We start from the raw sequence: 17,900 nt of genomic DNA on the forward strand, positions 1-17,900 counted from the left end.
GATTACAGTTAGCGTTGGAGTTTTTAATAATATTGCGTGAAATGGAGAAAAGATTGGGACTATTAAATAATTAAGAGAATATCTGTTATATCATATATTATATTATACTTTAAGTTTTACAAAAAAATATTGTGTATATATATATATATATATATATATATAGACGTTATAAAATAATGAATCTATAAATTAATTTTAAAAAATCATTTTGTAATCAGTGTAATGCATTCTCTTATTTGTGCTGTTTTATGGCTCCAACCACTCCATTATCATTTTCATAAGAAATAATTTTGCTATTTTCGCTTTCATTTTTTTATTTCTATAAAATAAAACATACTTATATACAAAATATAATGTACTATTTTTATTATATACTGTCTTTAACAAATTGAAACTACTGTAATTGTATATGTATGTTAGGCTAGAAATGTATACTAGACTATCAATATATCAACATTATAACCTAATACAACATAACTTAGCATACGTATCTCATAATTACAATACTTACAGCAGATGACATCATATTCCCCTTTTTTCAATCAAAATAAATATATAAATACAACAGCAACTTATCACAACACTTTTTAACTGCCAGTGACCGCCATCAGATATTTGAATTACGCACATGCATCTTCTCCTTCTTTATTTCTTTGGCTCCTGCCTCTTTTCAGAGGACAATACGGCCAGCTTTGTCCACTGTTTGTAGCTTGTTGAGATAGGATTGCTCTGCTTGCTTGCTCGTAAGACTCTTATAGGGAGTTTGCATGATTTTTTTTATTGCATTAAATAATTTGTATGTTCTTTTAATTGTCTTTTTTTTCGTAATTTTTTAACGCAAATTAAGCGAGAAAATAAATAATAAAATATTGCATTATTTGAAATGCCGAAAACGGTCCGGAAACGACCGAGTCTTCCCGAACGCCGTGTGACGTCACACTGCAGTAAATAAATACTTTTAACCATTGAAACAATCATTTATTTTGAAAAATGAGTAAAGCAAAGACATATAAAACGTGTTTTGTACCTTTATGTAAAAGTACTGTTATTAAAACACCAGATAAACTGTTTTTTATGTACCTCAAGATAAAAACGTGAGAATACAAATAGAATCTTCCCCTTTGACGCTGACATAACCTCTAATTCGCTGAAATAGAAAGAGATAGGGAGTAGGGAGTATACTCGTGTGCACTCGGGTGACGTTTCCGAACGCAGCCTATAGCATACGGAGAGTTGAGACTATTGCAATGTGACGTCATGCACTTGTCAGCCAATCAAAATCGTTTTCTCACAGCACAGAAAATTTCAAATATTATTAAAATTCAATTTTATTTTTGAATAACTATCTATTAATTAAAATTAAATATTTTGTTGTAAATAAATTTATAATAATGTATATTTAAATTACAAACAAAAAAATGTAATATTTTTTTCATGCAAACTCCCTCCACAGAGTATATATGCTCGTAAGCTGTCGGTCATATTGGAGAAGAAAGGTATAAGGGCCTTGGCACATAGAAAAACTTAAGCAGTTAAACTTAAGCAGTAAGAAATCAACGGTATGGATTCGCTACCGCTTAGGGCCGTGCCTTAAGTTCTTGACTGTGATTGGCTGATTTGCTTACTGCTTGAGTTTTACTGCTTAAATTTTTCTATGTGTCCGGACCTTAAGGGCCTTGGCACATAGAAAAACTTAAGCAGTTAAACTTAAGCAGTAAGAAATCAACGGTATGGATTCGCTACCGCTTAGGGCCGTGCCTTAAGTTCTTGACTGTGATTGGCTGATTTGCTTACTGCTTGAGTTTTACTGCTTAAGTTTTTCTATGTGTCCGGGCCTTAAGGAATTACGAGAGGGGCTAAGGTGGGGGAGCAAGGTAGAGAGGAGAGCCGGTAGCTTAAATTGCTCGTGCGCGCGCTGAGCGCGCGAATTACAAGTTAATGTTCGCTGCTTTGCAGAAAGACATGATTAATCGACAAGTCTTGTTTGTAGGATTTTTTAAAATAGCGAAGATATCCTCGCAGCGAGCGAGGACCCGCACTAGTTTGAATCGCAAGCCGAAGGCTCGCGGCTTGAGTATTTGTGAGAGGGCAATAAAAAATAATATGATTGATATCTTAATTGAGTCGGATCACCGCAAGCGCATGAGCCGTCGTCAACAAGATTTTTACGGAATAAACTGTGATTTAAATTGTACTGATTTGCTCTCAGTCGGGAGACGGTGACCACACGGCGTCACGTTTTAAACCTAATTTGTAATACCAGGGTTTGGGGGTGTTAATATTATAGATTGTTCGGAAAAAATGATTACCTTTAAAGCGGGCTCTGTTAAACAAGTAATTATGGAATTCGGTGGCTAGCTTTTCTTTCTGCTGGATGAACAGATCCGAGTGGAGCAATTTAAAAGAAGGAGTGACATTACCTAACCGGATCGCTTTTTTAGCTAGGTCATCGGCTATTTCATTGCCCGTGATACGTACCTTTGTGAGAAGGGATCCAAATGAACTGGATTTCTTTACCACGCTTGTGTGCAGCTATGATTTTGCTTTTTATTAGCGGAATGAGATAGTTGGAACGACATGTGATAGGATTTGAAAGAGCGTCGAGAACGCTTTTAGAGTCGGAAATAATAGTAAATTTTGTCTCATTTAGGTCGTAGGTGAGCAGAACAGCGTTGTATATTGCCCAGGCTTCAGCCGTGAAGACAGAAGCGCGGGCGGCGAGCTTAAACATGAGGTTGCGCTGGAGTTGGGGATGAGAGAAGCATGAGGCTCCTACCCGGTTGCTGGAGTCTATCTTTGAGCCATCTGTGTAGAAGGTTACTGTGTCTTGCATGATGGGATTGAAGGCTTGGAAGAAGATATTTTGTACAGCTGTTTTGGGGATCTTATTAATCAAATTGAAGAAGTCAAGGTCCGGATGGTAGAGGGTGGGTGAGAAAAGAATAGATAGATAAGTTTGTTGAAAAGGGGGGGGGGGAGCTACTGCGATATGATTGCAATGATTTAATTTGGAGGAAAAAATCTAAGAGGGGAATTTTATCCCGTCGATAAGATGCGTCAGCTTCATCTCGAGCAGCGCTTGCCAGTTGGAAAAGGGTTTCTATTACAGGGTGGTTGATAATTGAAAAGTTTTTGATAAGATACGCACGCACATGCATGAATTCCGTTCCGAAAAATGATCGCCATGGGAAACCTAGATGTGAAAACACGCAACGGAATCATTCTGATTGGTTAGCTCCCATCCCACCTTTCCGATTCCGTTTTCCAATAATTCCGATAACCATGGGACAGCACTCTCATTTTCCAGTCTAGAACGGGCATTAAGCTGGATTCAGACAGGACGCGTCAATAAGCGTCAAGCAGTGAGCAACAACCCAATCAGCGAGGTGATATCAGCAAAGGCGTAGAAAATATCGTCTCGCTGATTGGTTGCTGCTCGCTGCTTGACGCTTGACGCGTCCTGTCTGAATCCAGCTTTAGTATCTGCTTGCGTCCTTTCTTATCCTCTCTCTCTCTCTCTCTCTCTCTCTCTCTCTCTCTCTCTCTCTCTCTCTCTCTCTCTCTCTCTCTGTCTCTCTCTCTCTCTCTGGTTAACCTTTCCTTCGCTTCCGAGTAATAATTACCCGAATCCTGGGGTTGGACGTAACAAAGATATTTAAGTGGATATATTAAAATGAGTTGCTCTATATATATGGGTGATACTATCTTGTGTTCCCTTTGATATCCTACAACTTTTGTCTAATTTTTTTTATAAAATTGAAAAAAAAACTTTGGAGGGTGATTGTTTAAAATTGGACACCTTGTATAAAGAATTCAAGAAAAGCGATGTAGACCCTCAGCGTGGGACAGTTACGATAACTGTGGCCCCTTGATTTGACGATAGTTTCTGGTAGTATTTTCTACGTTAAACAAAAAATTATATTAGGTTTTATATAGGGCTAACTGCTCAGTTTTCGAGATATACATCAGTGTTAAAGTTAAAAATAAAGGGACGATTACGATAACTTTGGTCCTTTGAAATATGTGGTTCGGAGGCATTTTTGGTGAAAGACACGGAAAAAATAGTAAAAATATTCTATGATCGCAATATTTGTCTCTATTTCCAAATTTTAATTTCAAGTTTTTAGAAATAGGCTTGGAGTTAAATTAGTTTTTTTATGCGGGAAAGGGGCTCCGCCGTAGGCGGATTACGATTTACGTTCAAAAAACGTAAATAATGCAAGACATTAGGGCGAGGTCCACCCTACCCCACCCTGGTTTGCTTATAGGGCGAAACGAGATCTATTATATTGTACGGTTCGGGTTTTCAACTTTCCATGCGAACCGAGGTCCACCCCCACCCATTCCTGCCTGCAGGAAAAAGGCAGTAGCTTCTTTCCCGCCTACATGTGTCCGTCTGTACACACAATTGAAGTATTATTTAAAAATTCATATTGTTTATTTTTAACTTTAACACTGTATATCTCAAAAACTAGAACATGCAGTTAGCCCTATATAAGACCTAACATAATTTTTTGTTTAGCGTAGAAAATACTACCAGAAACTATCGTCAATAAATGAAGGGGCCACAATTATCGTAATCGTGTCCTCAGCGTTTCTGAGTATCCATGTGTTAAAAAATCTGAGAAATTTTTAAAAAGTTATATTTACGTAAAAATTTTGAAAAATTAAAAGAGTTTTAAGAAAATTTCTCACCAGAGAATAATTGTTTTATTATCATATATTATTATCAATATTAGAATAAAAATATTAGAATAAAAAAGAAGAAAACTAAATGTATACATATGCTAATATTTTTGAAAAGGTCAATATATAAGCATCTCATCGGTGACAGAAACTGTAAGGGTTAAAGTCGACCGTTGCGCGCTAAGCAGTCGATCTCTTGCATCATCAAGATGGCGCTCGAAGGTTCATCGCCAAGCGGGATATATACTTCCCCAGTTCTCCGGTTTCTCCCTTTCAAACGCACTCTTCCTGCTGGCGTTTCAACGGTAGGTCGGTAGCGTCAGGCGTCAGTGCCGTCAGTCGCGCGCTTGGCGTCCTCACGAAAGTTTCGTGGTTTGTGTTGTTCCACCTTCGAGTTCCGCGGCGTCGGTTGGTTGCAACGGAAAAACGAAACACGCAACGCGTCCTTCGCTATTCCCGCAAGATAAACGCAACGTCGCGTCGTCGGATCTGGGCGGCGGTTTTTATGGTCTCGTAACTGGCCGTACACGTGTGTGCGAACGTGAGTGAGGAGAACGATAACGGCGTCCATCGGCGCATTCTCCGAGGGGGTGAGTTTCTCGCGTTTTTGTTTCCGCGTTCGTACTTGCGCGCGCGCAAACGCGACTCGCCGATAGATTCGCGTCATCGATTATTAATACGCCACGAATACGGATTTGAGATCGAACTGCAAGATTCAAAGATTTTCGCACAAACGATTGCAATCCGGGTAATATGTCGTGTATACTTTTCTTTTTCCCAGTCTCAGGATTCGATTTCGGCTCGCCCTCGCGGAAACGCGAGCAATATTCTTTATCGAAACAAAGAACGGTATAACTTGGCGTTCAAATCCAGTTACTCCAGTTTTTGCGTTTTTTTTTCACTGCATATTTATCGTGCGATCGCCGGCGAGAAGAGAAAGCGTACCGGCGATCGCGAAAATGATGCCGTTGCTCGAAATCATGCGGATGGCGGCTAATCTCGGCGTCACCTCTCGCGCCCACCAGCGACACGTTCAGAATCGAGTACCTAGTTCTACGAGATTGAATCCACGTGATCCCGGTGTCGCTGTCGAATCAGAACAGAAACCAGCGCAGAAATCTCGCAATTAATTTGCGTGATTAACGTCGAGAAGATAATATCGCAATCGCTCCGGAATTTCGCTTTTAATCAATCCATGGACAAACGATAATAATGCCGTTTTTCAACAAATTACGGAGTAAGATTCTTAATTGCGAGGTCCGTTTTAACTATACCATATTTTACATACAGTTATGTTTTGTGCGTGTAGAATGAAGTTAGGCGTGCATTAGGATTTGAGGGAAAAGAAGGGAAAAATCAACAACGACAGAAATTGCACAAAGCTATAAAAAACTGCACGAAAAGAACGATTTTGCTGAAGTATCTGAAAATTTAATTATTTAGATTAGATAGCAAGACATTATTTATTGTCATTTTGATTTGGTACATACCAATTTTAAAATAATTTTGTTGAACGCTCAAACTGATTGCTAGAATCTCAAAATTTTTTGCAGCATTATCATCATCATACTTAAGCATCCTACATACACTGCCTTTCTCTCAAAAGTTCGAGAGAGATCATGTACAAAATTTAAAAATACTCCAATGAGACGTTACTTAAAAGTCCGATTTATGTCTTACTCAATATCTTTTCTTAATTTCTTTTAAAAGTCAATTATATTTAGCAATTTAGCACAGTTAACATAGCATTGTTTAATTTTAAGAAAATTAATTACGGTCGTAAAACCTTTTTTCCAAAATTAAACTGTGAACTATTTTGAAAAATGGATGGAAAAGAATCTTCTGTTAAAAAAAATAAATAAACTTATAGCTAAATTACCTAGATTGGTAAAAAAGAGATTAAATGTAAAAGTGGTTACTTTGACGAAAATAGTTTCTGATTCTCTTTTTATCTTGTAAAAAAAATATTTTTTTTGTAAAACTCAAATATTTTATATTATTTTTTATTTAATTATAAAACAATGAATAAAAGAATAAAAATATGTTAAATTATAATCCATAAGTTTGATTTTATTTCATAGTAGACCATTTTCAATTAATAGTTTCAAACTTTGAGCCAGCAGTGTAATTATTTTGATGGCCAAACAAAATTATTTTAATACCTGTATTTAATTATAAATTTTTAAATACTTCAAAATCGTTCTTTCTGTATTAGATGGATTTGTACAGAAGAAAGATTCTCCTCGCGTCAAGATTTTGCAGAGGTCTAGTCATCAGCGCGTTGAAATCGCAGCAGGAAAAACGAATCTTCTACCTATTGTAGTGCACGACCTTTCCTTTCAGTTTCTAGCTCATTCAGACGGTGAATGAGCTAGTCGTCACGCTGGTCGTGTCGTTCTAAGCGCATTTCCACGGAAGAACGGAGCGTCTATATTGACTATCAAAAAAAAATAGACCATGTTTTTACATTTACTGATTATTGCACTTTATATTTAGCTTTACCTAATTATTTCCACCCTGACCGTATCATGTCATGTTTGCTTTCACGCTTATATAAAGCCGAAAGTAAAGAGGTCCGCATAATACGTAATAATATTTTCTGTGTTAAACTGTCTATTCTTCGATTAAAAAGGTAGTTATAACTCCTTCGCTTCTTTCCTTCATTTTTCTTGAGATGAAGGAGTTTTCTTCAAACAGGGTATCTACACGGAAAAAAAAGAAATGTCAAATCAACATTGATCCATTCATATATCCGCAAGAATATATAATCTTCTTATAAGAATTTCAACTTTTTATTTCGATTTTTTTTCTTGATTGAACTATATAAAACTTCGTTTAACCATCATTTAACTATAAATGACTTCATTCAAGCAAGTTTTCTTCATTTAATGCAATATAATCTCATTTCTCGATTTATATATTCTTGTATGTGTTGATTTAACACTTTTATTTTTCTGTGTATTTTTATTTTATTTTAATTATAAAAAACCTGGATTTTTTTTATCTAATAAAATCAAAATATTTTCAGAGGAATTCTTCAGCTAGAGTCTTGGAAATTTTTCATCGATATTATTCCCTCCAAATACTTTATTTTTTTCTCCGAGAATATCAGAATGTTATATTTTAGTTCAAATTAGCTTTATTCGATATTTTAGATAAGTTTTATTTTGTGTTTTTTTTTTACTGACACTTTTTTATATGTATTTACAACAGATTCGAAATTCTTATTACATTTCCTGTAAATAAAAGAGTGAAATTTACACACAATGTAAATACTTATTTTATGAAAATTTTCACTTCTTTTCAATCAACTTTCACAAATCTGATATTTGAAATGAGTAATCTTTCAAAATTATTAAATTAAATAATGAAAAAAGTACTTTCATTATTTGAGCATTAAAAATCACAGATAATATTATTCGATATTTTTCCTAAAAGTGGCGATATCGCACGATCTTAACATTGCACAAAAATCCGAAAGAAAAATGCTACAGAGCTAATAAAAATCACAAACATATATTTCATATGTACTGATGTGTAAAAATGTAATGTTGAACGATTGTTAATGAAAGATGCAAAATATACTAGAATAGTCAGACAAATAGAGGTAGTCGATGCTAAATTGATTTTCAAAGTTAAAATTCGAGAATTGAAAAGAAGGATTGTTCTCTCAAGGTCTGCAGTGTTCTCGTGCAATACGGGTATTATGAAATTTTCTTGCGTCAAACAACCAAACACAAAATGACGACAAGTCAACGTCGCGGTTTAGCGTCGCCACGACCACTGACCAGACTTAAACCGATCGATCGTGTCCGTGTGGCATCGGTCTTCGAACTAGTAGATAATCGGTGCATACGATATTATGCATTTTTTCGTTCTGCGCAGTAGAAATAATCACGAATTTGCATAATTTTTTTATTACAAACGCGAAACTTGTACAACGCTTTTTGCTTATAACAATTTATATACATATGGGGCAAAATTTGTCAACCGGGCCACCGGTCTGCCCATAATTGTTTTCATCGCAGAAAAACTACCTTGCGCCTAGAAGTAGCTATGAGTAAGAGCTATCGAAAGCCGTGTGCAACTTTGAAGAATTCAATGTGGCGGTACCAAAATGGCGACCAAAACATCTGAAATCCATGAACAGCTTCAATGAAATTATTAGAAAACGAAAAAAATTGTGATTAAAACAGCTCTAAAATGACCTGTGTTAGAGTTAATAGTTGACCACAAATCAGTAGCTGGGTGATCGAAATTTGGAATGGTAATCCAATATGGTGGTCAGAAACTGCATTTACGCACCGCAAACTACTGACAATTGACCGGATCCACTTTTGAAAATGGTTGTGCGGGTGGTTCATGGACTGTATATGACAAATCTGATCCCAAAGAAGCAAAATCCAAAATGGCGATGATCGAAATCCAGGATGGTGATCCAATATGACGGCCGATCCACTCTGTATTGTAAATAACTGGATTTCGATCATCGCCATTTTGGATTTTGCTTCTTTGAAATCGGATTTGTCATATACAGTCCATGAACCACCCGCACAACCATTTTCAAAAGTGGATCCGGTCAATTGTCAGTAGTTTGCGGTGCGTAAATGCAGTTTCTGACCACCATATTGGATTACCATCCCAAATTTCGATCACCCAGCTACTGATTTGTGGTCAACCTACTATTAACTCTAACACAGATCATTTTAGAACTGTTTTAATCACTATTTTTTTTCGTTTTCTAATAATTTCATTGAAGCTGTTTATGGATTTCAGATGTTTTGGTCGCCATTTTGGTACCGCCACATCGAATTTTTCAAAGTTGCACACGGCTTTCGATAGCTCTTACCCGCATAGCTACCTCTAGGCGCAAGGTAGTTTTTCTGCGATGAAAACAATTATGGGCAGACCGGTGGCCCGGTTGACAAATTTTGCCCCATATATATGTATATATATATTTATTTTTTATGTGATATTTAAGAAGATAAAAATTTAAATAAAATTTGTGGTTTATTTTGAATAAATTTTCTAAGGCAGAAATATACTCTTATAATCTTTTTATAATACGCACGTGTAATTGCTTTTATATATAACATTACTAACATTTTGTTACAGAATTATTTTGTAATATAGATAATAAACAAAATAATACTTTCTCTGCTTTAAAAAATTGATTAGAAATAGAGGAGCGTTAAATGTCATTAAAATCCTTATTTTTCTAAATATTCATCTCAAGTTTAACGTTTATGGATGTTCTCTTTCTGTAAATTTAATTTCGGTCCTGATGTGTTACGACGATAAAGTGATTCTTCAATCAGCCGCGGTAAATTAAATTAAATTTGGTAGATCGGGATAGCACGCTAAATCATTTAAACGACTATACTCTGCGGTGACCGTATAGCGTTTCGTAGATTGTTTGATGCACGCACGATTATAAATCACGGTAATGCATTATACATCGAATGCTCCTTCGATGGGAGTGCAATCATCGGGATTTTGCATACATAACTGTCTTTGACGATTTATCAAACCTCATCAAGAGGTAAATTTCAAGTATTATAAAAATTGATGACTACGAGAAAATTGTTTTATAAAAAAGAACTACTCTCAATGAGATTGCGTTTTTGGTCTTATCGTTTGTTGATGCGAACAAAAATTCGGCAAAAGAGCGATGTTTCTCTCGCAAAACTCCATTTTCGTGTATGTTTATACGCTCCATATAGTGTCATGTTTCAAGGCAAGACATATTGATTTGCCATAAAAATATAAATATCGAGGTAAACAAGCCGATCGAAGTGGTCAGTAGAATGTTCTGCGCCACGCAAACTAAAGAATTCTTGTTGGGAAATGTTGAAAAAAAACATCATCATCAGTTTGAGGAAACTTTATTCGCGCATTATATTACAAGAAATTTGGGTAATTATGCAGTATAGGGGAAGCACCTCCAATGACCTTGACCTTGACATATGTTGTCAAGGTCACCCTCCTGAGTGACCTTCAGAAGGTTTTAGCCGTCGCTCGTTTTTTATTAAAAAGTTATAAACAAAAAAAGTTTCGAAAATATAGCAGTTATTTTAAGTACTGAGAGGCATAAACGACTAATATTACGTTTTTCTTTAAAGCAGAGAATAATTTATTTCGCGAGAAAGTCGCTGCTTTACCAAAACACAACATTTAAAGCAGTAAATTGTTGATAAATTGAAATTTTTTTGTTAAAGCAGAGAATACATTATTTTGCGAAAAAATCGCTGCTTTACCAAAACACAACATTTAAAGCAGTAAATCGTACCTATGTAGGTTAGTGACGCGCTTTAAAAGTATTTAAGTGTTTAAAGCGCGTCAACTAACCTATATATGCTATACTTTCCAAACTTTTTTTGTTAATAACTTTTTAACGAATAGCGAGCGACGGCTAAAACTTTCTGAAGGTCACTCGTGGTCATGACCTTGACAACATATATCAAGGTCATTGAAATTGGTGAGGTCGCCAAACTTTTTTTTGTTAATAACTTTTTAATAAAAAACGAGCGACGGCTAAAACCTTCTGAAGGTCACTCAGGAGGGTGACCTTGACAACATATGTCAAGGTCAAGGTCATCGGAGGTGCTTCCCCTATACTGCATAATTACCGAAATTTGATAATACTTTGGAGAGATTCGCTTAAAAACTTGTAATGTAATAACTTGGCGCTGTACTTCAGAGCATACCTCAAAATAGTGAATAAAGATAAGAAATTATCGTCCACTGCCGCGCGTAGCAAGTGATATAGCTGTTGAATGGCAATTAAATGCGATTAGTGTTCCGAATGTCTCAAACATTCGGAAGAAGTAGACGGTCCTCCACAGTCACGGACTCTTCATTGAATTTAAAAATGATTTTCTCTCGGCGACAAAGTTCCGACGTGTGACCGTCATAGTATGTTCATCTTCAACATTAGTAGCAAGCTAGAGTGTCTCGACAGCGCGTCAAATTAAATTCGCGATAAGATTTATGCGCCCAACCCTTAGTTAAACGCGGATTTTCTTCATTCTCAATTTCAGGAGTAGAGAATGAGTCAGGCGGATCAGGACAAAAGCATGGACAAAAAGGAGATCGCCGAAGAGGAGAAAGAGAAGATGCTGAACGCCGAGAATACGAAGCACACCGGCGCCGCACCTGCGTCCGATCTCGAATCCGAGGAACAGAAACCGAAGAAGAAGATACCAATCGGCGGCATCAAGATGCCCGGATTCTGCCGTACAAAGAGCAAGGAGCCGTGCAAGGTAACACTATGATATTTTATCTGAACCGTATTTCCCGCGCAGCGCGGCGTGTCAAATTCTATCTGGACGTGAGACGAACCGCGGTTACAACATTCCGACGTTGAGTCGGTATTGGATGCGCTCGGCTCCTCGTTCTACCCTCGCGCTTCCTATCCTATATGTTGATTTTCGTATTTTTCTCACGTAAGAATCGCACATGCCTCGCAAGTACAGCAGGTGTAGAAAGCGCGGCGTTAATAGACCTATTGTTTAGCGATTGTATCACTTTCTGCTCCTACGTCATCGGCGCTCGCGCAGATAATTGTGACTGCTATCGCGTTTTAAATCTGCGAGACGATCGCGAAAAGGTCATGGCAATAATTATAAAGTAATAATAATGATGATGATAATAATAATAATAATAATAGTGGGACACCATACGACGACCCGCTTGTCCTAATAGTAAGAATAACAATAATGGTTAGTTCATAATCCCTTTACTACTTGAAAGCAAATATATTCAAAGTTTTAGGTATAATATGATTACGGATTGCATTACGCAACAACCTCGTGCGTAATTAAAATTTTTTCACATACGTTTGGGCAGCATTGTATCTACCATTATAGGTGTTTTTTATATATGTAAAAAGTACGCTCTACAACTTTTATTTAAACATTTTTGTCAAAAAGTTAACCACAAAAAAGTTATGGCGTTTTTTATTAAAAAAAAATATAAAAAATATCGAAAAATTTGACTTTTCGCCAAATTTCACGGTATTAATGATATATTAGACTATTTTATAATGCATATTTTTAAAGTTTACACTTTTCCGAATAAATTTTGACTAATAATTTCAATTTTATCAAGCCAAAGATGTGAAAAAAATCGAGAAGAATCCTATGTTCAAGACGCCATTTTGTATTGTTCCGACGCGCGAACTTTAGCGAACTTTCGTTTATTTACTTGTCACATGATGTACTTTTTGATATTTCATAGTTAGAGCTGGTTATCTCGTCGTTGCCGGTTACTCGCATTTTAGAAAGCTTTTGGCGGTTGAGTTGCAGACATCCTGCATCGTTCGTTGTTACGGTTTATTTCACGGATTGCATATTATCTCGCGACGGTTGCGTACCTATAAAGTCTCATAAAGTTTCTAAAGCGCAAGTCCGCATTATTGCTTTATCTGAGGTATTACGCGACCATGTTCTTCTTTTTCGCTGATATACATATGTATATGAAGTTATACATGTCTGTATAAAGTTACAGTTCCTTAAAATTTAGAATAGTTTGGGCGTGAAATCTTCAATGCGACTGGCGTCCTTTGTTTATCCCAGTGTCATCATAGAGCCTTGTTCGCGAAGATAAGGTAATTCGCTTAAAAAAAAAAATCACCTCGTAGGTAAAGCCCCCATGGTGCGCGCCACGAGGGGTGTTCGCAGGCCCGTAACGATTTTTTTCTATCGCGTTAAGGAAGAGAGGGAAAGCAGGACGTTAATCGTCACACTTGGTATCGATTAGAGGCTTCACGACAATAATAAAAATGACAAACGGAAGAAAAGGGCCTAGGAACGGCCGAGTTTGATCTTATCGCGACTCGATTACTCCCTGACTCCCTGACTCTCCCAGCGAGTCAATTAGGCGAAGAGAGATAAAAGGGGTCGTTAATGATCTGCAAAATATTTAGTTTGATATTTAGTCTTAGAAAATATTAGCCTCGCTAAAGAAATATTGCGACGATCGCGAGAGACTCTATTAGAGTAAATTTCTCCAGAGACTCACATAAATTCGTTCATACATTCAATTCCGCGTTGTATTATTTAAATGTCTGCGTGCAGTACTACCTGGCATTCTTCAGAGCTTTTTTAGTTTCAATCATAAATCTACTTACGCACAATACCACGGGAAGAATAAAAGTTGGACTTTAAAAATGCATTTTTTATTTACTTTTTTTTGTTTACTTTTTTGTACTTTTATAAATTTACTTTTTTGTTTTTATATATTTTTCAAGTTTTTTTAATTTTTATGTTTTAATATAATATATTAACGCGAAGAAACTTATTCATCATCCTCACTTTCGTCATTTAAATTATTGCCACATTTTCCAGTACATTTGCAAATTTTACTGCAGGACAAATCAGCAGCACGTCAAGGACATGAAATAGATCTTCTGCAAAAAAAACTTTTTGAACTACAGTTACATATTTATTTTTGTAGTAATTGAAAACTTGTAGGACCTTCAAAATAAACGGGAATCAGTTGTCCATTAATTAATTGCCATCCGTACTCTTTTGGATCAAGAATTTCAATGACTGGAAAATAAGCATTTTTCCACACATATACTTGCCACGTACATATTTTTAAGTGCATTTCCTACTTTTCTTCAACACTTAAAAAGATGTACGTGGCAAGTATATGTGTGGAAAAATGCTCATTTCCCAGTCATTGAAATTCTTGATCCAAAAGAGTGCGGATGGCAATTAATTAATATGGACAACTGATTCCCGTTTATTTTGGAGGTCCTACAAGTTTCCAATTACTACAAAAATTTATACGTAACTGTAGTTCAAAAAGTTTTTCTTGCAGAACATCTATTTCATGTCCTTGCCGTGCTGCTGATTTGTCCTGCAGTAAAATTTGCAAATGTACTGGAAAATGTGGCAATAATTCAAATGACGAGAGTAAGGATGATGAATAAGTTTCTTTGCGTTAATATATTATATTAAAACATAAAAATTAAAAAAACTTAAAAAATATAAAAAAAAGCAAATAAAAAAAAGTACAAAAAGTAAAAAAAAAAAAGTAAATAAAAAATGCATTTTTAAAATCCAACTCTTATCCTTCCCGTGGTATTGTGCGTAAGTAGATTTATGATTGAAACTAAAAGTGCTCTGGCAATAATTATAAAGTAATAATAATGATGATGATAATAATAATAATAATAGTGGGACACCATACGACGACCCGCTTGTCCTAATAGTAAGAATAACAATAATGGTTAGTTCATAATCATTTTACTACTTGAAAGCAAATATATTCAAAGTTTTAGGTATAATATGATTACGGATTGCATTACGCAACAACCTCGTGCGTAATTAAAATTTTTTCACGTACGTTTGGGCAGCATTGTATCTACCGTTATAGGTGTTTTTTATATATGTAAAAAAGTACGCTCTACAATTTTTATTTAAACATTTTTGTCGAAAAGTTAACCACAAAAAAGTTATGGCGTTTTTTATTAGAAAAAATATAAAAAAATATCGAAAAATTTGACTTTTCGCCAAATTTCACGGTATTAATGATATATTTAGACTATTTTATAATGCTTTTCCGAATAAATTTTGATACTAATAATTTCAATTTTATATCAAGCCAAAGATGTGAAAACAAATCGAGAAGAATCTTATGTTCAAGACGCCATTTTGTATTGTTCCGACGCGCGAACTTTAGCGAACTTTTGTTTATTTACTTGTCACACGATGTACTTTCGATATTTCATAGTTAGAGCTGGTTATCTCGTCGTTGCCGGTTACTCGCATTTTAGAAGGCTTTTGGCGGTTGAGTTGCAGGCCTATTATTTTCTTATTTTCACCATCAGCGTTGCATCGCCGTGGAACAAATTCCGTAGGTAGCGCAAATCTAAATAATGATGACGTCTCTGACGAGAGAGGACGTTTACGATCTTACGCGAATAATTACTCCTTTATCAGTGAGTGCGTAGCGATTTAATTATTTCCGTTGACGATAATAACGTCAGAAGAGGAATCGCTTGTCCGAATCTGCGACTTGCGTCGCTTCCGTCAATCGTAACTTTGATCTCTGCGTCACGGTGTGATTAGGAGCGAAAAGCAATGGAGGTGATTTGTATCATTCGCATGTAACAATATTATGTAGCAGCAAACGAGAGAGAGAGAGAGAAAGAGAGAGAGAGAGAGAGAGAGAGAGAGAGAGAGAGAAAGAGCAAACAATTGCCTCTTCTTTTTTTGCTTCTTTCTCCGCATCGTCATCGTCCAACTGGCCATGTTGCATCTGGACTAAAAACACACGGCGACAACGATAACCAAGAAGACGCAGTGGCGTGTCGGCGCCTGGTGCTGTTGCAGCTGACTCTTCTCTAATTGACTTAATTCGTCTTATAGTCACCTAATTGTCCTAATTGAAAGAGAAAGTGTTGGCTGTCACCTTGTTCAAGAAACCATTTTTTCATCGCCCTGCGGCCTTTCTCATTGCCTCGGTCCATGTATCGTATTGAGATTCATGGCCCCCCTTTTGAGACGATCGTTGTCGTGTGACACTTTGCAACCTAAACGGATCTTTACATCCGGTACTGTTTTAATTCTCAATCTGTAATGTCGATCTGTATAGCCGCTTCTTCTTCCATACCTATTATTGTTACACGATCTTATTTACGAGCATTCGCCTAATACGAAATTAAAATGTCCCTCGACCGCGATGGCATTACGAACACCTCTATCTTTGTGTGAGATAGAAGGATAGTAGATAAATAAAAGGAACCAACAATGTTGTGAGACCATAGACCTTATAGATATGGACTGGCAATTACCTTATAGTTTCTGTATTAGAAGTAGTGTCCGGCGGAGGAAATTAGATAGAGAAACATATTTTTCAGTACTTCTCTCTCTCTTCAAGTGTCCGGAAATACGGAGAGAGAAAAACATTTCAGTACTTCTCTCTTTTTCTTTCTCCGTATTTCCGGTCCGGACACTTTAAGAGAGAAAAGTACTAAAAAGTATGTTTTTCTCTCTAACTTCCTCCGGGTAAGTTTTGCTATATGTATTACCAGTCCATATCTATAAAGCTATGAGACGATGAGCCAGCAATTCAGAATTAATCTATCTGTCTCAAGCATCATTGTCATTCACTTACCTAATTATAATGTTTTTCGATAGCCGAGGCAAGTTTTCTCGGGAAAAATTTATGCATCTTTTTCATCTCTTAATCCCTCAAATGCCAGGAACGTGAATAACTGACAGCAATATCGATCGAGACTATCAAAAGTCAATTTCCATGTTATACAATCGGAAGAAATATTGCGGCCCCGGAGCCGCGAGTACATTCCTCACGTATTTCCACGCTCATTTGAAATACTCCGCGATCGCAGATGCGTGAACGCACTTGAAATTTATGCCGCGCGTCGTTTCTGAGACCATTACGGATCACCGGGCTTCACTGCAGCATGAAGCATCTGCCATGTGGAGGAAATATGGAAAACCGGGGCGACAAAGAAAAATTGCAATGTAGTAGAATTGCTTCTCCCGCAAATGGCGAAAAGTTTCCCCAGTACTTTCGCATTTGTATAATATTTATCTATCCGAAAAAGTCACCTGGAGATTGTTATATCTGTTATTACTATCCAGTTACTTATACCCAACCAAACGTTGCCCAAACTGACCAGTATCTATCCAGTAAAAATAGCTATACTGTAAAAATACTGGCTAGTAACTAGAATTTCTGATTTGTTTTCTAGTTAGGACCACGATTGTTTGTCTATGCCCTACCACGTCTAAATTAACTTAAATAAGAGAAAAAAGGAAAGAAACAGCTTAATCACGGTCAATGTTGCAGCATCTCGTTGCAGCCAATCAGATCGTAACACATCCATTACATGGTGCTCAATCTTCCTTCTATTGATAGCGTTGTAAAGATACATAATATGCATCCGGTTACGTTCGAAGTGGGTTTTCTTTCAGTAACAACTCGGGAACGAGTTCTCGGTCTCGGAATCGAGGTATGTATATTGAACACGCGGAAACGGCGGTCGCTGCGTTCCTCTGGACTAACATCGGTGTCTGACTAATATCGGTCTAACGTGAGTCATTACTGAGAAAGCGTTCACGGCGCCATCAAAACGAACGCGAACGACTTCTAGCGTCGAGAGGTGAAATCGGCAAGATTTCCTTATTCCTGTAGATTGCAGAGGATACGAAGGTTTTGAGTACACAAACGCGGATGGA

The 17,900-nt window shown here is 36.5% G+C and overlaps 1 protein-coding gene across 1 annotated transcript in view; it reads left to right on the plus strand.

Annotated features, from left to right (window-relative positions):
- The first annotated feature begins 4,971 nt into the window (after positions 1-4,971).
- The window catches only part of Nrt (Neurotactin), a 76,406-nt gene continuing 63,477 nt past the window's right edge, over positions 4,972-17,900 (plus strand). The window contains exons 1-2 of the mRNA XM_077421334.1: positions 4,972-5,276; positions 11,727-11,948. Of these exons, the coding sequence (XP_077277460.1) occupies positions 11,736-11,948 (213 nt within the window). The 5' untranslated portion in view covers positions 4,972-5,276; positions 11,727-11,735. The remainder of the gene's footprint in view (positions 5,277-11,726; positions 11,949-17,900) is intronic.

The sequence above is a fragment of the Temnothorax americanus genome, unplaced genomic scaffold (assembly GCF_048541705.1).
Source record: "Temnothorax americanus isolate GAGA-0224 unplaced genomic scaffold, ASM4854170v1 Scaffold66, whole genome shotgun sequence".
Taxonomy (NCBI): Eukaryota; Metazoa; Arthropoda; class Insecta; order Hymenoptera; family Formicidae; genus Temnothorax; species Temnothorax americanus.